At 39.8% G+C, this 27,739-nt stretch overlaps 1 protein-coding gene across 2 annotated transcripts in view; it reads right to left on the bottom strand.

Moving 5' to 3' along the window:
- Positions 1 to 27,739, bottom strand: part of EML6 (EMAP like 6) — an 86,077-nt gene that overhangs the window by 24,730 nt on the left and 33,608 nt on the right. For both annotated transcript variants that reach the window (XM_065630821.1, XM_065630820.1), the window contains exons 5-23: positions 27,410 to 27,595; positions 25,659 to 25,794; positions 22,541 to 22,742; positions 17,578 to 17,715; positions 15,960 to 16,216; positions 15,441 to 15,653; positions 14,631 to 14,798; positions 13,606 to 13,712; positions 12,807 to 12,925; positions 11,958 to 12,144; positions 11,168 to 11,273; positions 9,575 to 9,668; positions 6,648 to 6,748; positions 5,968 to 6,170; positions 5,009 to 5,120; positions 4,155 to 4,282; positions 2,439 to 2,580; positions 1,901 to 2,053; positions 1,498 to 1,629 (exon numbers count right to left, since the gene is read on the bottom strand). In XM_065630821.1, the coding sequence (XP_065486893.1) occupies positions 1,498 to 1,629; positions 1,901 to 2,053; positions 2,439 to 2,580; positions 4,155 to 4,282; positions 5,009 to 5,120; positions 5,968 to 6,170; positions 6,648 to 6,748; positions 9,575 to 9,668; positions 11,168 to 11,273; positions 11,958 to 12,144; positions 12,807 to 12,925; positions 13,606 to 13,712; positions 14,631 to 14,798; positions 15,441 to 15,653; positions 15,960 to 16,216; positions 17,578 to 17,715; positions 22,541 to 22,742; positions 25,659 to 25,794; positions 27,410 to 27,595 (2,884 nt within the window). The remainder of the gene's footprint in view (positions 1 to 1,497; positions 1,630 to 1,900; positions 2,054 to 2,438; positions 2,581 to 4,154; positions 4,283 to 5,008; positions 5,121 to 5,967; positions 6,171 to 6,647; positions 6,749 to 9,574; positions 9,669 to 11,167; positions 11,274 to 11,957; positions 12,145 to 12,806; positions 12,926 to 13,605; positions 13,713 to 14,630; positions 14,799 to 15,440; positions 15,654 to 15,959; positions 16,217 to 17,577; positions 17,716 to 22,540; positions 22,743 to 25,658; positions 25,795 to 27,409; positions 27,596 to 27,739) is intronic.

The raw sequence follows: 27,739 nt of genomic DNA on the forward strand, positions 1-27,739 counted from the left end.
TTTATATCTGCGCACGTAACACATCCAAGAACTGGCTACTACAGATGTACAAATATTATCAGACCAATTGCTATTATTAGGTGGCAATAATACTAGACGTGAGCAGCCAGCGGCAGCTGGGAAAGGGCACCCAGAGCCGGCCGGGCGCTGCAGGCAGCTCGGCGCCCGCGGGCAGCGAGCTCGCAGCCCGTTCCGGGACTCGCGCCCCAGGGAACCGGGGCTCAGACACGCAGGCGGCTCCACGCTCCATCCCGTTAGATCCAGGAAGGGTTGGGCGGGGAAAAAATTAATGAAATATAACAAGGGGAAATGTAGAGTCTTGCATCTGGGCAGGAACAACCCCAGGTTCCAGTACAGCTTGGGGAATGACCTATTAGAGAGCAGTGTAGGGGAAAGGGACCTGGGGGTCCTGGGGACAGCAGGATGACCATGAGCCAGCACTGGGCCCTGGTGGCCAAGAAGGCCAATGGTACCTGGGGTGTATTAGAAGGGGGGTGGTCAGTAGGTCAGAGAGGTTCTCCTGCCCCTCTGCTCTGCCCTGGTGAGACCTCATCTGGAATATTGTGTCCAGGTCTGGGCCCCTCAGTTCAAGGACAGGGAACTGCTGGAGAGAGTCCAGCGCAGCCACGAAGATGCTGGAGGGAGCGGAGCATCTCCTGGGTGAGGAAAGGCTGAGGAGCTGGGGCTCTGAGCTGGAGAAGAGGAGACTGAGGGGTGACCTCGTCAATGTTTATAAATATATAAAGGGTGGGTGTCACGAGGATGGAGCCAGGCTCTTCTCGATGACGACCAACAGTAAGACAAGGGGTAATGGGTTCAAGCTGGAACACAAGAGGTTCCACTTAAATTTGAGAAGAAACTTCTTCTCAGTGAGGGTGACGGAACACTGGACCAGGCTGCCCAGGGAGGCTGTGGAGTCTCCTTCTCTGCAGACATTCCAACCCGCCTGGACACCTTCTGTGTAACCTCACCTGGGTGTTCCTGCTCCGGCGGGGGGGTTGGACTAGATGATCTTTTGAGGTCCCTTCCAATCCCTAACTTTCTGTGATTCTGTGATTATTTGCACAAGCTCGTTATCGATCCTGCTAGACTTTAATCAGGTGTGACAATAACGCTCTTTAAGTTCATTGCAGCGATTGCCACGTAATGCTCAGCAAAGAAGAAAGGAAATCGGATAGAAAAGGTGGAAAAGAAAAGTGTGCCACACACTACAAAACTCTAAAAAGAACGGGACAAAGAAAAGCAAAATAATGTTCATAAGAGCTGTTCTAGTCATATGCTGTCAGCAGTGAAGTACCACCGACTCTGGTACAAATGCTACAAATGAGAACAAATTCCACCAACAAATACAATTGCACTGAACCCATATGGTGCTTGATGCTGAAAAATCATCTGCATTAGTAGTTACAGTTCATCTTAGTAACTGCTAGGAGAACGGTTTTCTGATATTCTGTTTTAGAGACATTTTAAAGCTGTATCTCTGGTCAAACGTTTTACCTCTTGAGTCCCAGTCAATGTGTGTGATATAGCTAGATGCACCTTTACAAATGCCAACTCTTTTGCTGGTAAGTACATTGTAAATATCTACAAAATTATCATGGGAAGCCACAGCCAGGTACTTTCCTGATTCTGTAAAGAAGAAACACTGAGGTTACTAAAGGTGTACATGTTATAATTATTATTGTTATGCATTTTTGCTACTGTAGCGCATCTGAAGGCACCAGTTGGGGCTGGGCCCCACTATACCAGGCCGCATCCAACAATACAGAATTGTCAACCGTTTAACTGCATGGAGCACATATAAAGCCATTCTACCTTGTGAACATTCAATCTTTCGTCTAGAGGAGAAAAACAAATTCCAAGACAAACAATGCCCTTTCACCTCATCGTCTCATTATACCTCGTGAAAACTTTATATCTGAGATCATTTCCTTTCTGTGGTGAAAAGAGACCATGTCTTCAACAGTGTCAGCATTTACCACCAGAAAACTCCCGTCATTCAGCCCTACGGCCAAGGCTTTCCCGTCAGGAGAAAAGGCACAGCATCGGCCACCTACGAAACAAAAAGGAGAGGAGCGTCACAAATCTGAGATGGAGAAAACCAGCAGTAAACCGCAACTGAAAGGTTTTTACACCAAGCATATACTTTTAAAATAGATTTGTTATATATTGAAACAAATATGAGATAGGTGGGCTATGGTTAGTTCATTTTATTATTATTCATTACAATAGATGACAATCCTTTTTCTTTCTCCCCTTCTCATAGACTTGACACATGCCAAAGACAATTTACTTCCTACGCTCCCAGTTTCTTAATGACTGTGTCCCCTTCCTGCCTAATTAATGCCCGTGATCCGCACTGAAAGCACACACGGCACCGTTACGGAAACGGAGCAGGACCGCCGTTACCGTCACAGCGCAGGCCACGTCGGAATTACCTTTTTTGAGTTTCCTCACTGCCAGCATGCGGTGCTGGGATGACAGTTCCCAGATCCGGAGCGTTTTATCATCACTCACTGTCGCGCACACAGGCAGGAGAGGATGAGCTGCCAAGCCCCAGACTTCTCCTTCCATATGTCCCTAAAGGAAAGCATTCAATATAAGAGAAAATCATGCATTTGGGTTGGTGTAATATGTCCTAGCACCTGCCCTGCCTCCTTTTACAAGGCTCAGGCAATAAGGCCGCCATCCTCTCCTCTGAAACATCCTCCGCATCCAAAGAGACCGGAATGTTTGGTCTTTTTCCTCTGACAATCATTTAAAATACGCTCTTCCTTAGTTTCCTCCACGATTACCAGCTGTAACTCCTGTTCTACCAGAGCCCTCTCTTCCGGACTCAAAATGAAGAGGAAATAGTTATGCCCCAAACAAGACTTTATCCTGAGTCCTAACACAGGCTGATCTGTCTTCAAGGTTTATATAATTTTTTGGACGCCGGAAAACTTGTTTACCCAACATACGCATACTTAGTTCTTATAATCTTTTCTCAGAACTCAGTTTTCAAACTTTTTAACCGCTCTCCCTGCTTTTTCTAGATCTCCTTTGACTTGCAGACAGCTTGCTGGAACTGCATTTCAAGGGTTAATCATTTCTTACTAGTCTCAATCTGCTTTTCGGTTTGGTAACTGGCATTTTTGTTGAGGTGGAAAAATACCCTTGAAAGAAAAACGGGAGGAACTGTCACAACATATTAATGACACCTCATGTATTTTCTGGTTTGGCTCATGTTGATGTGTGCAAGCATGTAATTTAAGGTGGATGACAACTATAACACTCCTCTTTACCAGAAAACTCACAGCAATTCGGTACTTTTAAGGTAATTTTACTATCTCACAACCTTACTATTCATGTGAAGGAAACGATACTAGGGTGAGACTGCAATTCCAAACTAGTGAATGAGTAAAACAGTTTATAAAAGACAACTTCACGCATTTAGGTTAGTAAGGCTGTCACGCAGGCAATACAAATTTGAAAGATTACTTCATGTGATCAGGAATAACTGGAAAGAAAAATACAAAAGAAACAATATTTTTGTAAAAACCAATGTTGATTTAGTCAGTTATAGAAACCAAAAAGTAAAAACTTGACAAATTACAACTCAGTAAGTGATATAACAATTTTCTACATATAGACGTTAGGATTATTCAAGACACTAAACCAAAGCAACATCAAATAGATCAGTGGACATACACATGACAATTTTTTAATGAAACTTTGCAAAATACTTTGTATTGCAGAAAAAGGTCTCTTGATTCTTTGCAACACATGTAATACCAAGTGTGTGTCACTGTAGAAAGCTGCCATAACTCTAAAACAATTTTTCATGAATTAAGGTATAGGCTCCTTCAGAATACACTCTATCAGTAAAAGCAAACAAATGGAACCACACTGCCAAAATAAGTTGTGTTAGCCCTACTCTTCATTTTTCATTTTTACGTTGGGTCCTAAAATAAATGTCTAAAAAGATTCATAAAGGTCTCGTCAGCCTTTGAACTTCAGAATCTCGAAGTCATTTATGTAAGAAAGCATCAGCTTCTACCTGAGCAAGGAAAGGAACGGTGGCCAACAGGAATTAATGAATGCAGAAAGAAAACAACTGGGAAAATCTTGTATTTCTACCGGGAGTATTTTGATATGGAAGATCCACAGAGTACCTGAACAAGTAGAGTCATTGGACCACTTTTATCAATTTCAAGTATCTCTCCATTTTTAGTTCCCACTAGAATATGCCCATGTCCTAGGCTGATGGCTCGAATAGAGGGATTGTCTTCTAAAAGTAAACCTGAAGAATACAAAGATACTAATTTTAGGTTTTTATTGTGAAACCAAAGAGAGCCTAATACCACCTATAGTTTATACAGCTTCTTAATCTATAATTAAAATCTGTTTTAAATGATGAAACTTGAGATACGCTGGCCTGATCAACGACTGGACAACCCATGGATTTAATTGCTAGCGCAAAGGAGGGGAGTTTGTGCCAGTCTGTACCGTGCAAATATAAAGATTGACATTTTACCGCTTTAACAGTGACAGTGTATACGGGGTTCAGATGCTCCAGCACCATGGGCACTAATTCTGTGATTATCAGTGAATATCACTTTACAGACTTCCACACTGATCCCTGGGGAGGTACTAATAGAGTCGCCCGGTCTTTCCAGCTGTGGAGTCACCGCAGGACATCTGGCCAGCTGGGGATGCCAGCTGCCACACAGACAGGTTTGGGAACAGCCAGACTCACAGGCTTGGGACGTTTCTTTTAAAAATCATTCCTTCGGCGTAAACAAAGCCAAATGTCACGGAACACAGAAGGAAATGGCAGAACAAACTCTAAACGGCAGAGACTCTGTGAGATACAACTTTGATCAATCAAAACAGGAAATCCCAGCACAGAGCAGTAAGTGGTGTATTACTGTTCCCTTTGTGTTCTGGTACGGTTTGACACCTATTACTGCCATTTTACAAGCCTTCATGCACATCGTCCTAAGTAGAACACACTGAAAAAGAATACCTTTAGAACTAGAAGAGAGTGCTGTTCTTTTAATAGCATACGTCTTCAGACATCTTTCAAACATATCATCCCAAAGTGCCACAATTCCGTCTTTTCCACCAGTTACAAAACCCTGTATGAGCACAGGATGAAAACATATACAAGTGTCAGCACTCATGTTAGTATTTAAAAAGATGTGTCCAAATGCAGCATAAATTCCTCCCTGCATGTTATTCATGTCTCCAATTAAAAATATCGGAGCCTATACACAATAAGGAAAAAAAAAGTGGAGGAGATGTAGAGGGTTGCTTTTCTAGGGATATAAAGACTTAGAACCATGTGGAGTACATACTATTGTAAGTAGCAATGCTGGACTATAACATTTTTCTGCACGTGGAAATAAGCTATGGAAAAATATGTGCTCTGTCCTTAGAATAGGCAGTGGTATTTAATAAAAGCTTCTCAAGTTATTCCGAATTCAATGGACTTAACAGATGCTTCAAACGGAATTCTAATAATGCATAGGGACGAATCCTCTGATTAATTCACTTGGTAGATTCTCTTTATCTATGCCAAGTGAGTGCAAAACACAGCATGAATAACTAACCAACAAAAACATAAATGGAGAGGATGTTTAGAAGATAGAGTGCCAAGATCAAATAGAAAAATTGATGGAAAAGGTAGGAACAATCAATTAAGGCCAGAAAAGATTGAGCCACAGGGATCTTCACTGACCTCAATACATAAAAGCTAATATTGTTTTCATACTATACTTTTAAAGTTGAAACTATAATCTCAAAAAGGATATACCATTATAAACATCTTCAAATTGGCAGTGGATTTCATGTGACAAAACTTTGCCCCTCTCTCATTTAAAGTGCCTTCAATAATATATTTCTCTTTGTTAGTTACGCACTTCTAAAATCCAGCATTGCAAGAAAAATACCGAAGATGAATGGATCACATCAGACGACAAATACCTTATCCAAGGCGTGCATGGCAAATACAGGTCCATCGTGGGCTTTCACTGTCTTAAGCAACAGAGTGTCCTTCCAGATATAAATGTCTCCAGTAGCAGCGCCGGAGAAAACCAGATCTTCGATGCGCCCATATGAAACACTCATCATCGTCTCCAGTTTCCCAGTAGTTCCAAATGTTCCTCGTTTTGAGGTAAAGCCTCCACCTGCAAGATAAACACTATTAAGTCTTCTCATATTTTGGTTTGTAGCCCCAGTGCTGTGAAGGACAAATATCTTCACCCCATCACCTCTTGTGGTTGCCTGAGACATGGTAGATAATAGCAACACTAAAAACACAGTGCACAAGGGCAGATCTTAATTCAAAATATACCATTTTTATTGCAAAGATCTACTTAATTCAAATTCCTGTAACAGAATTCGGCAAACAGCAATGCAAATCTATTTAATTACTACAAAAATAACCTAAACAGAAAAAACACAGAAAAAAAAAAAATCATCTGAGAGCACCTAAAAGGAATACTGCGACATTTGCTGATTCAGAGGTAGGTTTTCACCCCTTTAGTATTTCGGTAACTAGAAAATACATTTTGAAGTAAAACAAATTCTTAAACTGAGAACTTGATGTTCTTCTATTAAAAATATACACGTTCTCAAATAAATTAAAATATTCAATATAGTACCTGTTTGCTGCCAAAATTTGATGTGCTTCATCCCAACTGTGACAAGTTTGTCTACATGATGTGGATTACACTTCACTACAAATATTTTATCTTTATGGCCCCTGCAACAAAAATAAAAGTCAAAAGACATGGTAAGGGATGACTTAACGTTTCCAACTGAATGGCATTTCATCATCTTGGACTAACCAGAGTCTTCGACAATGAGAATCTAATCACCGCCACTGCCACGTAGAGAGTCGGATTTCTAACCCGCACGAGTTCAGCCTTGGATGTCAGGACGTACTTGAGCATACACCATATAGGAATTAGGCTACAGAAACGTGGCGGATAAAAACTGTCTCCCACTGAATTTCAGTTCATTTAAGTCACAATGAAGAGGCAGGCAACAAAGGTCAATGCAATTAAGAGATTGTACGAAGGGCAACTTAAATATTTAAATGGACAAGAACTCAGTAAATATTTAAAATCCTCTGTCAAGAAAAACACGGAAGTCTTTAACCTACCGGGCTTGGAGAAGAAAAACAACAAATTATAAAATTAGAATTTAGGAAATAGTTCATTCGGCAGCGTATCAACCTTCAAATTTAGATCTCGGTAATTAAAATCATCCTTGTTGGAGTATGTATTTATGGGAATGAGTAAAATTAATTTTCGCCAGTGCAAAAAAAAAAAATCCTGGATGCAAAGTAGTAATTATTTCTATTTCAGTGTTTTATAGAACACCAAAAGCAAAAATCACTGGCTTTTCAATATGAATTTTGAGGGATTCCTTTGGTGATCAGTCCAGACAAAACCCCGTCCTCTACCGCTCTGCCGTTTGAAGCACATCTTCTTGCAATTCCGCCTTCTCCCGTTCCTCTCCTTTGCTGTAACAACGTCTGGCCTTTCGGCTCGGGCTGGGTACGCTGCTGCTTCCCGCAGCATCTTCCACACAGGCAAAAGGAGTCCGAACCCAAACTAACTGCACCCCAGTGCGGGTGTTCCCCGTAAAACGAGAGCACGCCAGCCCGTGGGACAGGACCAAGTGCTGGCACACGAGACCTGGACTCCAAGGCAGGAGAAGCTATTATGGTGAAAGGAGCTCAGATACGGTTCGATTCCAAGAGCGTACGCTTGCTCAATAAGGATTTTAATGAAACTAGACAGAAGATCCCAGAGCCAAGATAGACAAACAAGTTGTACATCTAACGAGCAACTGAAATAGAGTATATTCTGAATGTTGTGACAATAAAACTGAGAAGTGATGCTGAAATAAATCACCCCAAGAAGATTAAGCAAAAAGAATAAAACCCCCCGAACTACAAAATAAACAGAATGAATGCTTGTACACAATGGGTGTACGCTTCATTTTTCAGGCTTAGTCCTTTAGATGAATTCTTGGGGGGTCTCTGTGATTGCCAGAAGACGTCCTTCCGCTCTTGCCCGCTAGGCTACGTGAGGGTCACGCCTGAAATTTGGATGTTAACTCTCCTGCCTTGGTTTTTGTCTCTCTCTGTCTCTCTCTGTCCTACCGTGCTTACCAGAATAGGAGACTTGCCTTTAGGGACTGCTAAAATATTAACAATAATTGAAATTAGAACTTTTTAGACAAGAAACTATCTTTTGATGCTCTCTGTGAGGACCCTACATATTTTCAAAATAACAGGTTAGCAATAATAGTAGATACATTTGGTCCATATAGTATTGTACACTGACGAGAATGTTACATCTCTCCTGTGAGCTAGGAGAGACAGGGAGCCATCCGGCCATCGTTGTCTTGGTTTTAAAAGCTCAGAGGTCTCTATGGGAATAGATAATGTGTTTCTTCATTTGTGAGTCTGAAGCACAATCTGTCTGGACACAGTAAAACTAGGATTGGAAAGCAAATGAAAATGTCACGTTTTACACCACAGACACCACTGTTGCTAAGCAAGCTCTACATCACACATTTTAAACAGGATTTAAAATCCTGCTGCCTAAAAAAAAAATGTTTTTTCATTCAGTAATGGTATGCTACTAACAAATAGTGCTGCCAGGAGAAAAATCTTCTTATATCTTCCGGAACATGTCACCATATAATAGCGATAACAGTGTAATACTTAAATAAAAGTAAAATATCTTTTGCAAGCACTTTTTTTTGCAGTTAGGCTAATAGTTTCTACTGACCAGTGCTAGATACGAGACGGTTGCAGACAGCATATGAAATGAACTCCTTGCCTTTCTGGTATGCAAGTCCATGCTCACATGAATTCTACACAATTCTAGTATCGTGACCTCAGAAGTATGTTTGATTTGCTCAGCAGAAACCAGGTTCTCAAACGGTTTGATTCTTCTAACGCGTACAACTAGTTCAGTATAAAGAAAATGTTGCAATTCAATATTTTGAAAGAAAAAAGGGTGACAGGTAAACTGTAATCCAGTCCTCTTCCCAACATGGGGCCCTTCAAGCAATTGCAAAAGCTTCTCGCAAATATCTCAGAAAAGGCTGACTTGGAAGGCAAGATCAGTAGACCTTGAAAAATCTATTTCTATTAGAGGGAACACTTCTTTCTTTTTGGAAAAGTGATCTACATACGTGCACTGACAGAACGCAGCATATCACCTAATGCATAAATGAAAATATGACATCTCTGATAACTTCTGCCATGAAACAGGAAATAAATTTGGGAGAAACTATTAGCTTAACTTGAAAATCATTAAATGAGCTATATCATTGATGTAGGGATCCTAACAGAAAGGCAAGGGAACTCATGACAGAAACAGTTCGCATGATTTCCCAACACTAAACTGTAGATCCCAAGGTTTTCAATCTGGATATATTGCTCTGAAGCACCATTCTGTTTTCAGAGGGGTGTTCTGGGTTTTCCTATAAACGAAGTAATAGATGTGGATGACACTATTCAAAACAATGTAATCATAGGGCACCTTTATACAGAGACGTGTCTTACCTGGTTGTTGCTAGCTTTTCTCCCTTTTTCCAATCCCAAAACACAATGGCATGATTATCATCTAGCCCAACAGATGCCAAACATTTTCCATCAGCTGTAGAGAAGCAATACTTATTGTTAAAGGTGCTAAAGGCCTTAGCTGAAAAGAGAACAGGTAATGAACACAGCAAATCCGTTGTAAACTGAGTTTAAAAGATGTATCATAAATGAAGCAAAAAAAGGAACTAATACTTTGAGAGATGAGGGTTCAGACTCACTGATGGCCTTCTGCTCCTAAAGCAAACCGCGCGCAGAATTAGGCAAATGAACTGAACAAGTCCATCAAATGCCCAGCCTCCCAAGGTGACTGAAGTCTATACCTGCTGAAAGGGAGACAGGAAGAACTATTCTGTAACAGCTTTGGAGAGAGAAAATGCTAATGGACTATAAAGTCTGATTACTACCCAAATATATAGACGTTAAATTAGCCACCAGAGGGCACAACCGAACACCGTGTGAATGCAATTATACTCTTCGCATCACAACATCAGCAGAACGGTCCCACGAAAGCGACCCCGCTGTGCACACCGGTTCCAGTAGCGGTTTAGGAAGCGAGTCCGCGCAGGGAGAACTGGTCGTACAGCCAGCTGCCAGCCAAAAAGGCTGGCAGGCTTGGGTCTTTTCTTCAAGCTTCGAGTAGCGTGAGCTGAACCCAATTCTGAAATAACTATTATTAGCACAACGAAAACTCCCTACGTAAGGCCAAAGCAGCACTCCGAGGTGCGTCTCTGCACAGCTATCTGCTCCTCCATGTATTGAGAACTCTAATTAAAGCCAGCTGGGAATGCAACGTGTGCATTCTCAGGGTCGGCTCCCAAAGAAATACCGTAATGATGTCAGTGGCCATTACTTTTGAAAAGAACCTTCGTATTTTTGTACAGATTTCTGTACCGTATCTGCTTTCAGAGTTAGGTTACACACCACAGTGGGTCAGCAATTTCACCTTGGAATTCCAGCTCCCGGATGGGCGCCAAGGCTCCTTGTCTGATAACAGAACGTAACTCAGTTCCACAGACTTCTCTTTGTGGAAGTAAAACTTCTTTCACCTAGTTCTGTCTCATAAATGTGACCTACGTCCTAATGAATTCTTACCATATTTCTAGAGAGGAGAATATGAAATAAATTATGTTTAATTGAAAAAAAAAATCAGGTTAAGGAAAGGACAGTTCAGCTGAAGTAATGTCCTTTACAAAATAGCAAAAGGGAGAATGAATGTCTAAGTACTTTTATAAAGATGCAAAAGTATGTAAGTCGCCACCATATGGATGATAATTTTCAGTGCTGAATACAGGAAATACCCTTGGAGAACTGAGATGACTTAGGTCATCCATCTCAGAAAGGCAAGTAGGAGAACCAGCAGACAACTGCTTGTCATATTTACATATTCTGTAAAATCCCTCAAAATTGTCAGCAAATTTGAAGGATTGTATGAGCCTACAGATCACATTTCCATCTCATCATACGCCTCAAGTCACCATTCTGCCTGCTTTTAAAATGTTATCACTAGGACTGCTTTTTAATTAATCGTTCACATAAACATAGGTCGTGGCTTACCCGAAAAATCCAGCGCGCACACGCCTCTTTGATGCTGGCCTTTGAGCAGTGACAAACATTTCAGCGTCTGTGTGTCCCACACATGGATAGCAGCATCTCTTCCAACCTAAATTACAGGGTTAACTGGAATACCTGCTCGTAGAAGTTCAAAGCACTCCAACATCAGTAATTAGCACTATCATACCTTCAGAACACTCCAGAGGTAACTACTTTTCCACTTGCCCTATTATATCTTTTTCCAAGATCTGTTTTCCTTTTAAAGAAATATCAGTAGATATTCTCTAAAACATCGGTATTCAGTATCATATTAATGATATAATTTATTGTGATATACGAACACATACGGATATACTGAATATATCATATTCAGTACCAGATACCAGTAGAGTGCCCAATGTAAAAGAGCCTTCAGCTTTTGAATGCCACTCCAGTACAAAACCACTGAGACTGACTAATGAAGCCCCCAAACCTCCTAGGATGTAGATAAAATACAGCTCCTGTATCTTACAGGTGAAAGCAGAAGTTCAAAGTGAATATAAGATTTTTTGCAAGGCCACAGCAAAAGATTGGCAGGTTTTGTGCTATACAGGAATGATTTAAGAATCACCTCAAACGGTTTCCAGTCCAGTACTCCCCAGCAGTTTGGCAGGGATATAGGAAACAGTACACAGCTCACCCCTATTTAGGAGGAAACACTATACCGAAGGACAAAGAGAAGCACATTTTTCCTAACTCTATATTGTAAACGGAATTTATTTCCACATTTTGCGATGAACTTCTGAATACTCACCTGTCCAGTAGCAACATAGTCCTTCACTGGGTGGATGCTCAGGCTGAGGATGTCGTCGTCGTGACCGAGATACAGCCTTTGAGCGTGCTGTTGCCTGTTGTACACGACAGCTACGGCCGCAATGTGATACACTACTTCTCCGCTTTGTGTGTAGAACAAGTTATTCCGACAGTCATAGCCTCTGTAACTGAGGTAAATACAAACCAAGTTATATTCTGTTTCAAAACTATTCTAATTGGTGTAACAAACTGTGCAAATAATTTGTGCGTTAACTTGAATAAAATACAGCGGCGGCATCAACTTCAGCTCAAAACTACCACAGCACACAGGCAGAGAGACTGTTCCCACCAGGAGCCCACATTCATCAATCTTCTCATGCTTTACTTTGCACCTAACTCAGTACTCATTTCACAAAAAGAATATATAATTCACACCGAATTGTGTCCAGATAAGTTTTACAGGGAATTGGATTCAAGCAGAAATCCATTGGGCATTTTTACAAGTCACAGCTATCATGATCAACTTAGGAGAGAACCTTTGCTCCAGGAAACAGAAGGTGTAGTGAACAGTTAGTTTAAAATGTAATTTTATAAAATGCAATGCTGATGCATTATTTTTTTTATATGGCTACAGTGTTACAGCCTTCTCTTGCGCCTTAACAAGCACAACTGAAAGAAAAGAAAATCTCTGTCTGGTATCCCCAAAATTACCCACAGTAATAATGACAAACAAATTAATTATAGGTAAGCCCTGAAAAATGCTTTGCTAAATGCTCTGACATGAATTGATTAACATTGCTAGGATGTGGTCACAATCAGAAAAAACAAGTATTGTCTAATATGACTCTACCCATGTATAAACTGCAACTTCAAACTGTCCTCAGGCGCTCGCTCTCTCTTAAGGAAGGGCACAGAATGGTTTTTCTCTTTACTTTGCTGTTTCAGCTGAGGTAGGTCTTCTTTGTAAACCTGACAAATAATTGTTGAAGTTAATTGCACATCTCCAGTTTTCTAAAGATTTGTATATATGAATGAAAGTGACCTCAAGTATTAAATGTAATTTATCTCAGAACATAGTTGTACTGAAAATAGAACAAAAACTTCAATGCATTAAGTCATTACTAGAGACCAATTTTACTTGGTTCCCATTAACTAGGGCAATATTAATTCTTGGACTTTGTTGTCCTTGGCAATAAAAGAAGAATCTGTCACGAATAACTATATTATACAGGCTTCATACTCATTAGAGAGTATTCTGTCTGAATATGCAGAAGTCCCTCAAAAACTCTGTGAGTTGTATTCTACGAATTGGGATTCTAAATTTGGCAGAACTGAAAAGGAAGGGAATGGAAACAGCAATAAGCTCTCACAAAACCTTGTTTAAATTTGTGCTTTTAAAGATATATTCTTTATTCTAACATACAGTAGTATACACACCAATGTTTTTTCCCCAAACCGTTTTAAGTTCTCATCTCCAGCTAAAGTAAACTCCGGTTTTATGTATAGTAGTTGCACAATCAGCTGAATACTGTCAAAATAACATTCTTAGAGTAGTCTGCTGAATTAGCCGCAAACTTATTTTACTTATCTTTACTGAATAGTCACAATAAATTATCAGTAATTGGCACAGTGTGTTAGTTTTTACTCACCTGGCGATCATAGTTGATTTGGGCTTCCTGCTCAATGTCAGAATCTAACTCTGGCACATCAGATAAATCTGAATCTGATTCTTCGCTGTAGGAATCAACACCACCCTCTGCATAAAAAATAATAAATCAATATACATTGAACACATCTATTCACAAGAAAATAATCTGTTATGTTTTTGCATAATTTAGACTATAGGCAAAGCAGTATTCAAGACCTTGAGAAGCTTAAGCAGTTTGTAAGACACATGTGGGCTGACCGAATGCGTCAGGTTTCAATTCTGGTTCTCCTGTTCCAACGCCCGGGGCGGGAAGGAGTCGGAGGGAAGCAGAATAACCGAGTACTTACCTGGACATTTCCATCATCTGAGAGAATACTGTTTTCTTAGCAGGCTTTAGAGTGAAATCGGACAGAAATGGTAAATAAAACCTTTCAGTGTGATCACCGGCCGTGTTTAAAAAGATGTGCTGTGACAGGAATTTGACCACATTGGGCAAGTATGGAGCGAAGTTTTGCCCTTTTGCTGAAGGGAATCCCATTTTCAACAGCTGCCACTATCAGCTCGTAGGGCTTTTATAGAATATTGTCAGAATCATGGATACAGCAAGAAAAAACCATACAGTACAGCTCTCGCATACATACGTGAAACTGCATTGCAAAGAAAATGAAACAAATCAACACGTGTAGTCACACCAGAACAGAAGTTAGATCGATACTAGATCAGATTAAATTTTCAAAAGTAATCTCCCTCTAAATGTCTTTTTTTCCACATATTTCGATGAATACTACTTGCGTATTCCTAAACATACAATACTGCAGACTGCAGAAGAGTTTCTAATGTATCTTGCCATAAACAAATGGTTGTCCATGAAAAGTAAAATGTCCCCAACATGCTGATTATTACGCGCTATAATTCCAGGGAATTACGACAAGAATATTTTCTGTTAATTCAATAAAAGCTTTTCTGCCAGTGCTGCATTCTATGTTGACTTTATTTAGTAAACACTACAGAAGACACCATTTTTACCTTGCGGAGATGTTTCAAGGATGCCATTTGTTACCCCTTCTGGAATAAATCGCCACTGAAAAACAGAGTGATCAGCACCTCCTGTACTTAAAACCCACTGAAAATCATGGGACCAACGGACATTGGTTACATGTGCTGAATGGCCAACGTATTTTCTAAATTTAGCTCCTAAAAACACCCGAAAATAGAACCGTTAGTAAGAAGAAAAAAATTAACATTGTAACTAATTAAGTTAGGTTTTTAATGGAAACACAGTCTAAACACTGTTATAAAAACGGAAAAAAACCCCTTAAATGCTTCTTGATATTCTGATACTAGTAGTAATAATAATATAAAAACGAATCGCATAAAATAATACATACGATATGCTCGTTTCAGCTTCCCGAAAAGTACTTAAATCTTGGCAGGAAGTACCAGATACACACAGGGTTTAATTTACACCTTTATGGCCATTACCGCTAATGTGAACTATACACACATACTGTGTATCGTACTGTACACATAAATTCAAATTCGCTATCAGAAAATGTACTGATATGATATCAAATCAAACGCGGAAGAGCACGGAAAGCCAAAATGTTTTTTTTTAGTTTTGTTTGCTTTATGCACGGTACAGTGCAAATACCGAGGAAACGATCTGTGTTCCAAACCTCCCACAGATAGGAAGCAAAGAGTTTGCACAGAGCTACACTGACACACTGAGAGCGAAACCCTGCTGAAGGTTCTGAAAAGCCACCACCGTCAGAAAATATACTCACATGGTAGCTAAGTCAGTATTGCATTCTTCAGAAACACAAAATGTCATCTTACCTTTCTTTAAGCATGGAAATCTGAATAATTTAACCAGTCCGAAATCATCTCCAGTCACTAGCACCGAGCTGTTGTAATTTCCATCCACAGAGTTGACATCTGTAATGTTTGTATATTTGGGCCAAATTCCGTTCACTTCAGATCCTATCACACAGGTCCATGATGCCCAGTGAATTCCTTTGATCTCCTCTTTGCTAGTTAGATGCTTCCCAGCTGAAAATATGCAAGGTAATAATCCATTTAATCATGTGGTTTTCAGTAAACTCCGTTTCTTTTCATCACGTTTATCCGGGTATTCCTCTTGGGATTAGTTTTTAACCTCAACAAATCATAAAGATTCGCAATTTTACTTTATGTTAGTATAATCTCACATTTGTGGAAGTACATTAGATACTTGTGTAAGCTCTGGTCAACAAACTCCGCTTGCAGAGGTCCTATTTATAGATAGTATTTTTGTTGTTCTGATCAAATCAGCACTGAACTTTACTTGCCCACAACATAAGCCACTTGTAAACTTACACGGCATCTTGTAGAACAGTCTCTCTCCTGCGCCATCGTTGGTTTGCAAGAATTTACTATCCACAGACCAGTCAATATGAGTAATGAAACTAGAAGATTTGTTGCATTCTCCTATTTTTTTGTATCGCTGAGCAACCGCATAGATATCCACCGGACCATCGTTAGAACCCACAGCGAGGTAAGAGCCATCTGGTGAAAATTTCATTTCATGGATTACTTCTTTTCGGTCCTTAATATGAACTACCTCTGTCATGTCTCTGCAAGAGCCGAGAGTGAAAATGTGAACGTGCAACCCGCAAATATTTAGGACAAATATGAAGATAGATGCACCGAATAATTTGCACAACAAAAGCAGATTTCACACAAAAAACCTAGCATCGAATTTATGAAAATACTCACATTTACTTAAAAACCAATACATTTTAATATATCTTTAAAATGCTGCTGTTCTGTTCTGTTCAAAGCAGAGTCCTGAAAGGAGAATCATCTGTAACTGATATCTGGGAGATGCTGATATGCATGGAAAGGTTAATGTAACAGATGATCAGGATCTTCAAAGAACTAGCAGAATAGTTTTGTTAGAAGTTTCTCTTAAAATGGTGAAACTCCAAAATGTCAATAATAGCAGAAATTTTGTTGGGAAAATTCTTATTTACTATAACGCCGGCTTTATCATTACCAGTGTGCAGCAGCTCAATCACGAATCACGTTAGCTATCAGGCAAATGAGCAAAGACAAGACTACTGTGAGACAAAGAAGATCAACTTCTTTAGAAAAACACTAGTCTTTGAAGAGAATTTTAAATTAACATGAACAGATCGCTCCAGTTTTGTTAAGTCAGTAAAGCAGTACGTCACAGGGATTTTCACAGATCTTCCATCGATTATAAGCTTCTCCCTCCTATCAGCCAGCAGTTCAAAGTATTTTGAATATACGCTTACCAGACACAAGGAGTAAATGTTAAGCAAGTAGTAAACTCTTCCAAGTATCAATTAACATAGCTCACGTGTTTTGAAATCACGTTATTTTGTTAGGCTGCTTCACTCTATAGCCAATTTCATGTTTTGTTTGCTTTTGTGTGTCTTCCACGACACTATTCCACGCAGAAAATGCCTACCGCGTTGGATGCATTCATGCAAAACACCAGGCTTGTCATCTAATGTGAAAAGTAGAATTCAGATATATCTTGCAAATGCTTAAAAATGTCTTTCAATCACCAATTATTTTGCACAGTATCCATTCTTGTATATGGTAGGAAGTGAACCATATGATCAAGGGGATCCCTGTCAAAACTGTTCTCTCTGTTCTGCACATTTCTTTTCACAAAATATCTGTATAATTACAGGATAAAGAAAAAAAGCCAAACTTGAAAATCTTAAATTTTATCGACTTTATTACTAAAAGCTAGTATTTGGAATTAAATATAAAGCATAATTGCCAAACTACTACCTCTTAAACCACCAAGGGATATTATGGAAGCATATGCTCAATTTTCACTCTTTGTTTCTGAGAAAATACCCAATGACTTTTTCTTGTTATAGGAATAAAAGACTTCATGATATGGTCTTGAGCGAAAAAAACCCTAATAATGGGAGAAACTAAAGCAAGATCTTCTCACCGTACTCGAAGAACAATGAAGGAGCCATCCTTCATTCCGAGCGCTAACTGCGATCCATCGGGACTGAAAGCCACGCTCCGCACGGCTTCTTCCATATTACACCGAGCTATCAAGGCATGGTCAGCAAGACTCCATAATCTGCAGCGAAAGAAATCAAAAGCAGCAGCACATTTGGCTTGACTGCACAATATTTCAATGTCATCAAGAGTAAAACCAAAAGTCTAACGCAATTGGTAAAGGTCCACTTGCATGTACATGTTCTATTAAGATTTTTATAATGTATTGAGCTCCTCTCCAGCCGCGGAATGAAGGTGATTTCGCGGATGACCTTACAGATTGACAGAAATTTCGTTTTTAAAAACTCACAACTGCTTATCAATCTAGAAGAGAAAGGGTGTGTACGACGACCACCTGAATCAAGGCATAGACACAGAATTTCCCAACAGTGGCACTGCATGTCTTGGCAAATAGCATCAAATGGAGCTTCCAGACACCTTCAAGTGAAGGTCCAGGTTCACATTCCTTTCAAAATAACGGAGTCTTTGCTGTTCCCAGCTTTAGCAAGGGTGGCACCTCAGACCTGAACACATACCTGTGATAGCAGAAAACGGGCTGAAGCTAAATACATAATCATTTGGTGTTTTCTCTGGACTTTATTTATCTGGTATAACAGAATTCCCCTAGATGAATCATTTTAAAAACGCACTTTCTGTAGACAGTGAGGCTCAAAGCAGCTCAGACTGAAATTGTCACTAAAACGAAAGCAATACTCACAGGGCATGAACATTCCAACCGTGGGGAAACATTTCTTGTCATAACCCTGAATGATCTAACAGACCAAACTGCATGCTGATACATCATTCATTTACCTGATTTTAAATAAAAAGAATCAAAAATTATGTCTTAATATGGAAAAAACCCAAATAATGTACCTATATTTTTAAGAAGAAAAGGAGGGAGTTTCCCAGATCACTACAAGCCGGTTAATCAGATCTCAGTAGTATGCAAGATTTAGAAAAAAATCAAAGAAAAGAATAATTAAAAGTATGGAAGAAAATGCATAAAATACCTCTTGGGTTAGAAAAATTCAGTCAGGAGTACCGAACTATCTATATTGTGAGGACGGTGTTGTAAACCTAATGCATATGTAAAAGATATACAAAATATTGAGTAAAATACCTGAGTAATAGCATACGTGATTATTGGCTAAAGTCAAGAAAATGTCAAGTTGTACAAGAATTGTAACGTGATACTGGATGAAGTTTTTTAGCAAGCTCTACAGAAAGAACAATACGGCTGGATGAAAGATGTACAATCTTTGGAATAGTAACATTTAATATTTTCCCTAAAGACACTAGCACGAAAGATGAGAATGCTCATGAAGTTTGCTATGGACAGCAAGCTGGGGGACCCTGAACCCGGAGGAGGATTTATCACCCTGGAAGAAAAAGAGGTTTCTTGATGATGCAACAAATAGACACGGAATGCAATTCAAGCAAGGCCCGCATTTTCAGAGCCTTACGTCTAGCACTACGCTGTAAGCTTGAAAACACGTGGAACCAGCAAAAAGGGGGAAGATCTCACGCTATTTTTCAGTAATAGAATGACTATGATCCGGGAGTGAGCTGCAGACAGGAAAAAGCCCATTTGATCCTCAAATATATCCCGGGTGCTCTTCGCAGAGAGACACAAAAACAATAGCACACAACACATAGTGAGCTCATCTGGCATGTGCTCTACAAATTTTCTCAAGAAACCAGAATAAAAACAGGAACAGATGCAGTGAAGGATTATTAGGATGATTAAGAGAATGAAGACTGTATCACATTAAAGAAGACCAAAAGAGTTTAACTTTTATACCTTAGTGAAACAAAGGCTGGGAAGGGATAGTATTGCTTCCAAAAATACATCAGTAGGATAAACGTCAAAGAAGGAGAAAAAGTTATGTTGAAGGACCATGTTGGCACTAGAAGAAACAGCATAAAGAGAACATGAATATAGCCTGCAAAGGAGGAAGCGTCTGTCCACCAGCACTAACATTTACATACAGCCCTGACATGCAGAACAGGAGCGAAAAAATAGGGTTTGATAAATTTAGTAAAGGGATTCTAGAATTTGACTGCCTGCATCGAGAAAGAAACCCTTTGGGCATTGTCAGGTTAATGTCATTAGGATCAGTCTAGAATCAACAAGCCCGAATGGTGCTGGTTTCCTCTTCGGCTGAGAGGATTCAAGGATGAGAAAGAACCTGAAAAGGCTTCTCTGAAAACACGGCAAGTCCCATTTCCTGGTGAAATAAATGGAGGTGGGACGCTAAGGCTGTTTTCAAAGAGAAACCAGAAGCAGACAAGACACAAGATTCTGGGCAGCTTTGCTAGGGAGAAGCTGTGAGCCCAGTACAATGGAGAATGAACCAGAAAGGATCGGGAAAGATTTCAAAGGATAAAACTCGCCTCCAAACTGTTGCTTTCACATGGGTCACTTTGACTAATACCTTGGAAGTGTAATTGCAACATGCGGCAGTGCAAGCAGAAGAATTCCATTTTCTTAAAAGAAAAAAAAATCAAATTAGTGGAAGGGTAATTCAGAGTATGACCCTTTAAATTTTATAACAGAAGAAAAGGCATTTTGCACACACACAGGCATTTGTATACACGACTGACAGAAAAAAGCCTGGTTTTGCTTAGGAAAACAGAAAAAGTATCTCTTCTGGCAAAATACTTTTTCATGCTGTTTTTGGAAAAGCCAGATGAATAAACTATTTCCATATAAAAAAGTGTATGTATTTTCAAATAAGGCAAAGACATGTTTTCACCATTCTTTGGCAACTTTCCTACGCGTTTGTTTACATCACCGAGTTTAAAAAACCCAAACGGGCTCACAAAACGTGATTTTATTGGCCAGTATTCCAGTCTTTTCTGTTGCAGGCCTGACAGGTGAGTTTATTTTTTCATTCATACCTATTCATCCCGATTACAGCCTCCCAAGAGACTTTGTAACAACCACCTAATTTGGAGAAAACGCCACAGCTGATGCCAGAAGCTTTACTGGTGGTCTATGCCATTCGTTGGCTCCACTGAACGAATGATAGAAATCATTCTATGTGCCTCTTGGCATTCAGGTGAGAATGATGCTCTGTTCCTGTCGTAAGAGACAGGACGCAGGCAGCTCTCCTAGCTGCTAAGCTTTCGAAGTTTAAAACGCAGGACATCTGTATTTGGCTAGAGCCTTTCCTGAGCTGTGCTAGGGAAAATCTAGAGCAATGCCCCTTAACTCTACGGAGGTCCTTTTCATTTAGGTGTCTCACAAACGTGAGAATATAATCTGGCCCACTAAATAATTTATGTGTAAACCGATTTAGATTGATATCGTACCGCCACTCTTTCAAAAAAATGTGATAACCAAATACTAAGAAAAAATATACAATAAAGTAAACAGCGATAAAAAACGTCCCTGTCGATGCAATTTTAGTATTGAAAAAAAACTGTAAGAAAATCCTTTTTTGTACTATTTTATCTTAATGAAAATATTTCTATATTTCACTGGAATACCTCGCATGAAGCATTAGTAGAGAAGAAAAATAGCGCTGTCTGAATCAGAGTTCAAATCCCGCACTCTCTAGAGCCTAACCAGCTACATGGATGCGTGATGTAGCGCAGTAAAACACCCGCAACGCTAACAAATGCACGTTTTTCCAGAATGGCAATGTTCAGAGGCATCACTAGTATAATAACGACTGTAACAATGACAGCAATCATAAGAGTACCACTAATTATGGCACAGAGAGCATGCTCGCACAGCGTCGCATAGATGGGCAGTCGGCAGCACACTCTCCAGCTCCAGGCCAGAGCCGAGTTACCGCGCCACCCAAAACGGGAGCCCAAGATTATAAAACCAAAGGCTTAGCACGGCTTATTAGCATGAGGGCAGTACAACGCTAATCCCAGCTTTGCGGCTTGTTCCAGAGCTGGCAGAATGCAAGCAGCGTGAATTTGTGCCGTTACAAAACTGTGCACACAAACCCAAGTAGAAGAGACTATCCACGCTTTTTGTAAACTGAAAGAAAGAATACTGATGCGTAGGAAACAGGGAGATACCGTAGCAAACAACCCACCTTTCTGTTAGTTTCACAATTCGGGTTTTAATTATGGTTAGAAAGAGACGAGTGGTGGTAGGAATAGCAAAATAGTCCAAGTAAAGATACAAAGGAAAGGGAAAAAAATCCCAACTGACTAGCAAGCTTCAAGGCAGACGTGAATCATAATGTGGAATCTGAAGGAGCAGAAATTAGCGGCTGTATATATAGTGGGAGATTAACCTCCAAACTTTACAGTAAAGTCTTACTAAGCATATTAAAAATGCTTAGGTTTTTTCAGGGGCTCATCAATTTGATAAACTCTAACAGGGACAGGAAAAGAAACATCCTTGACTTTGTGACAACTTCCCCAAATATTTGCACAAAATTTGAAATCTCTGCTACAAAGGCTTGAGGCACAATTAAACACCTGAAAGATCTTTTCCACTGGGGTAAACTTGTGCATTTTCGTTAATCTCATTTTCTGGCATTTTAACTGAATGGGATTTAGATCAGATTTTCTGAGGCAGACACCTGCTGTGTAAAACATCGGTCTAAGGTATTTACGTTTGTTGCATATTATTAACAGAAGTACCAGGTGACCATTCTCCATTTAGACACCTACACCAGCTGTTCAGAACAGTAATGAATTAGTAGTTAAAGCAGACTCAATAAATCCAGTGTGCTTTGAGCACAAATTCTGATTACTTGTACATTAGGTGTGGAGCCCAAATGCGAGGGCTGAAGAGAAAACGCAAAGCTGCTACGAAAAATGTGAAAAAAAAAAATACTGTCGTAATGGAATCTTAACACAATGCCAGAAAATAAATTGCAAGTTAATGTGTATATGAATAAGTGGACACAAAAATAAATAAGAGCCAGGCTTACCGTACGGAGCGGTCATCGCTGCCTGTGACTGCTAACGGCTTCTTTGAATGGACGGCCAGGGCCCAGAGCTCCCCTTCGCAGTGCCCCTGCATGATCAGCACGGGTTTATCTCGCTCTCTTACCAGCACCTCAAATATTTCACTGTCCTGCGTCCCCGCTAGAAGTCTGTCTGCTTTCCAACAGACACTCCTGATGGACAAACCTGAGAGGGGACAGAATTATCTTAGCTTGCTGGCAATAACAAGACAAAGTGATAGTACACGGAAGATCATTAAGACTTCGAGAGTTAATTTATAACAGCTGTTACGTTTTGACACCGAAGCCTTCAAATACATCACAGCTGGTTAAATCTCAAACCACTTCTGTTCAATTATCTCCATTTGACAGAAAGAGAAAAGGCTCAGTCCTGGGAAAATGCCGAGTATCTAACATGCCTGCTGCCAGTTTCGCAAGGGATCAAGCAACTATGCTTGGAGTACGCCCTGAGAATTTACTTTAAAAAATAATTTAATTTAACACAATTTAAAGATCTAAATTTTCTATTAGGAGAGTTTCCTGTGACTGAAGCTGTTCTTATTCCTTTTTTCAGTACTTTACTTTTTTGCATATGTAAATAATATGTTGAAAAAAAATTAATGATAAATTTAAATGGCTTGTGTCCATGTTATCACACATCTCCATTTTTGTCCCAACTGATTATTACAAAAAAACCCCAAACTGCAAAACAACAGAGTCTTGATTTGTGTAACTTTTAGAGAGCTTAATGTTACTCCACAAATCTGGTTCTAACTTTGCAGTTGGAATTTTACTAACCGCCAGCTTGAAAATACCCTCTGAACAGGCTGAGCAATTTGATAGCATTCTCTGGTTGACTGCCTGCAGCATTTGTATTTTTTGTTCCAGTATACGAAAATTAAAGTTTGGATGATGGGTCTAGATACTGTGAGACGTGAATGAATAAAAAATCCATTTGTCATGCAGTCAAGGCCAACCACGTCATCATTTTAACATCTTTTGGAACTGAATACACAATGCAATTAACTGCCCGTCACACAAATAAAATATATCGTAGACATTTTGTGTCATCTCTTGAGAAGAGCAAATTAATCTTCATTTATTGTCTTGTCCATTTCCAGTGCCTTTTAATTCTGACAATGTCATTTTGTGACTTAGCTGAATTTCTACTGAAGCTTTGACTTACATCATCTTGATAAACACCAAAGGCCAAACAAGGAATGAAGTTCAGATGATAAGCGGAAAATTAAGTTTTAGAATACAAAGTACATCTTTTGACGTGGGAAAGGTAATGTTTCCTGTGACGTACTGCACATAAACGTTAGCTATTATCAGATTTTTTACTAATATACATGTATATTTAAACATAAAAGCCAAGCCTGTGATCAGATTGTTACTGGTGATACATCCCATGTAAAATGTGTTCAGTGCTCTTCAGTAGAGGACGAGTGACGAGCGAGCACATGTGAGGCAGGGGTGAGGGAAAGTCTTCCTGGCACCACGGAAAGACTTTTCCAGTTTGAAAGCTGATGCCTTTGCAAACTGCTTTGGAAAAAGGAACTGGAAAAGAGGCCCAGAGGTCACAGGTAAGCGGATAAGGGCACCACCGTTGCCTGAAGTTACGTAGGTGCTTAAGCTAATCAGTGCCATTAGTATAATTTTAAATGAAACAAAACTTCCAGAGTCTCTTAGTCGCAAGCGCTAAGTGGAAGTGATCACCAGGGGATGAGCCAGGAGACAGAAAGAGCAGAAGAGGACAGACACAACGGGAACATTGCAAGCAACAGCTGTATCACACCGAAAGAACACCAAAAATTGCTTCTGCTCTGGTCTCACAAACACGTGGCATAAATCTCCCTCCCAGGATCACTTCACAAAGAGCCAAGGAGGTTGAAGACGCGTGTTTCATGTGTAAGCACTGCTTTCTCTGTCACCCTTCACATATGTTATTCTGACTTTTGCAGGTAGTCCGTTCCTAACGAGACTGGTGTTCTCCGCAATTTTTAGAAAGTATTTCTAAGCGGATCAAAAATGCTGCAAACGCTCACAAGGTATACCGCTCTTGTTTTCTAGAAATGAATGTTAAACGCTATGATTCTGGTTGTGAAAAACTCCATAAAGCCAGCACTACCGAGCAAAGGGACTAGGAGCGGCTGAGCGTAGCTGGCAGCGTTGTTGAGGGCTACCCGCCAGGAGCTACCCTCCCAAAGGCGCGCTGCTGGCGGCCTCGTCTGGGGCTGCTGGCGGTTCGCTTTTCGGGTGAGCCTAGGTGTTGCAAACCTGTGCATTTTACCGGGACATAATCTCGCTTAAGTAAGAGGAATAATAAACAGAACGCGCTTGCTGCTAGACCACAGGCCAAAATATCCAAAATTGAGAAGTGATACTTCTCAGTGGCCTCTTGACAATTCCAGTGGTAATTTTAATATGAAAACTAGGTCTAAAAACATCAGCGAAGGAGCTGGGGAAATTAACACTAACCACTACAAAGTTGGCTGCCAAATGTGTATAAAACCTGCTTCACACCAGACTGCTCTACTCTCAATCCAAATGGATGTGCAGAATTCCCAGAAGACTAAGATCTTGATCAGGTGTCATTATGATCTACGGAAATTAAAAGTGCTCCGAGAGTCTAATCATAAAAAAAAGTGATGACTAAGCTCACAGGAAGCATGATTAGATTGAACAAATACGATGGTCAAGAATTTAATAGCATTCTCTCTGTTAAAGGTGCCAAGTGCTACCACCCCCAATGAGCCTAACAGAGTGCTCAGATGCTCAGCATCTTTGAATATCAGGTTCCAGAAACCTCAATTAATTACATGAATTGCAATTAATTAGTTTAATTAGTTTTCACTTATCTTCTTGTATTCGCATGGTGGGTAGCAGCAACTATAAGCATCCCTCTGCTTATACTATGAAACACGGAAAACTCTTCAGGCTACATCATTGTCAGAGAAAAAAGGGAATACACATCTCACAAGTAAATACAGTCATTAAGTAAAAAATCAGCAGTATGCAGAGACATCTATGCTTCAAATTAAATTGTGTCATAATCCATTATCTAGATGTGTGAAAAACCATTAAAGTAATAGCTCATTACCTTTGTATCCTTGTTCAGTCTCCCTGAGATCAATTTTAGTAATTGGTTTGAAATCAGTGTCCCATAACCGAATGCAACCATCTCTCCCTCCAGTGGCAAAACCTTCCTCACAAGCATACATACTAAAAATTCCAGCCTGTTAACCGACAGTATAACAAGTTTTAAAGTTCTTTACAATCAGTTCAAACACACAAAGCAAATGTTTTTGAAAAGACTTGTTAAAGGCTAGAAACTGCTAGGCAGCAAAATGGTGTCCATCCAGAAAGCAAACCAGCAAACACAGGGCATACTTTTATTTCGAGTGCTCCCACTTCAGTGATTCATGTAGAAATTTTTACACAAATAGCACTGATACAGCCTATTTGCAGAACTTTAAATTTGGTCCAGTTAATATCATTACAAGGACTGTTAAATAAGTAACGGAACACTTAAAATAAATAGTCACCCAGAATAAACAAAACCAAGCAAACAAGCAATACGAATATTCTTACAGGTGCGGAGATGATTGAGACATTCTTTCATGAATTCAGTTCAGACATCATTTGGAATCTGACAGGAACTGAAAGAGTGTCAATTCATTCTCTTCATTGAAAGACAAGTTTCTCTTACAGTTCGAATTTCTTCTTCGTTTCTGAAAATGCCTCGTTATTGGTGACCGTGCTGTACTACATTGGAACAGCTCACGGAACGCCTGCTGATTCGGTATTTTATTAGGAAAACCTCTCAGTCAAGAGACAAGTCGAACTGCACGGAAATCGATACCATGAAGAGAAGACCTCTGTTTTCAAAGTGGTCTTGTTCGATGTCTTAATAAATTAATATTTCTAACAATATTTCTAACACAGAGATTAGAAACTGGGCAAGAGAATGCATATTAACCATGGCAAACTCCATAATTTATCAGGATGAAACAGAACGTGTTCTATAGGAGGAGGTCGTATTTAATCATTCTAATGAATCTAAATAAAATTCTGCAAATGTACTACAAGGGTTTACTGTTTGCCAAAGGTATTGCTGTGTTATTGCAGTTGCACATAACCACAACCTGGCAGTTACACGGTAGTTCTGCAGGTAAGACGTCCCACTGACTTCGGTCTGACTGTCTTCCTAAATTAGGGATTACTTCTATAAATAACGATTACTTTCCTGAACACTTAGATCTAATTTGAAGAGCTACTACTTCGTGCGCTGGCCGCGCAATTAATTTTGGGAGGTGAGAACAAAAACGTTTGGTTTGCAGTGCTCTTCGTAGAAAGGTTCTAGAAGAAAACTACAGCAACAACTGTTAGATTCCATATCACTCTTCTAAGGAGAATACCTCTTGCTTCCTTTTCTGCAAAAACCCCATGCTGGAATGCCATTAGCCATAGTCGAAACAGGAACAGCAGCAAAATTCTATTTAAAATAAGGTCATTCGGTGACCAACTATTTTTGAGTAAACTGATAATAACTGAAGCTACTCAGTGTGTGAAGCTTTGGATTTAGAGACGACACTTTAGGTTTAGCCTGCTCAGTTAAAGCAATGCTCTAAGTATCAGCACTCCTGCCAGCAGCCGTTCTGCAGCTATTACAGCATCTGTTGAGAGCGTGCGAACAAAGTATCAGATTACATAAAAGTTCTTAACTGACGAACAGCTTTAGACATCCTTCTGACCTGAAACAGAAGAAAATCTTTACGGATAAGCCTTCAGGAAGTTTTTCAATTCAACGAACAGCTCATTTCAGAAATTGGCATTAAAAACACAACTTACGCCATGTGCGCCTTGAATTGTGCGGACTAAGTTCAGCCCTTTCCAAACATAGATGTCTCCATTTAAAGCACCAGAGTACGTGACATCTTCTTTTGCACATGCTAAACAAAGGATAGTTTGGAGATCTCCTGTTTTACCAAATATTCCTCTCTTGGCTGTCAGCGCGTTTCCACACAACGTCCAAAACTGTAAAATGTAAACGGCATATTAGGAAAAATTTCTGCAGATTTTTTTTTTTTTCATGTAGTGAGCAGATCTCTCAGGTGTCCATCCTTACAGACAAGGCAGTGACTCCTGCAGTCCTATCGGAATGCCTGTTATTCCCAAACC

The sequence above is a fragment of the Caloenas nicobarica genome, chromosome 3, assembly GCF_036013445.1.
Source record: "Caloenas nicobarica isolate bCalNic1 chromosome 3, bCalNic1.hap1, whole genome shotgun sequence".
NCBI lineage: Eukaryota > Metazoa > Chordata > Aves > Columbiformes > Columbidae > Caloenas > Caloenas nicobarica.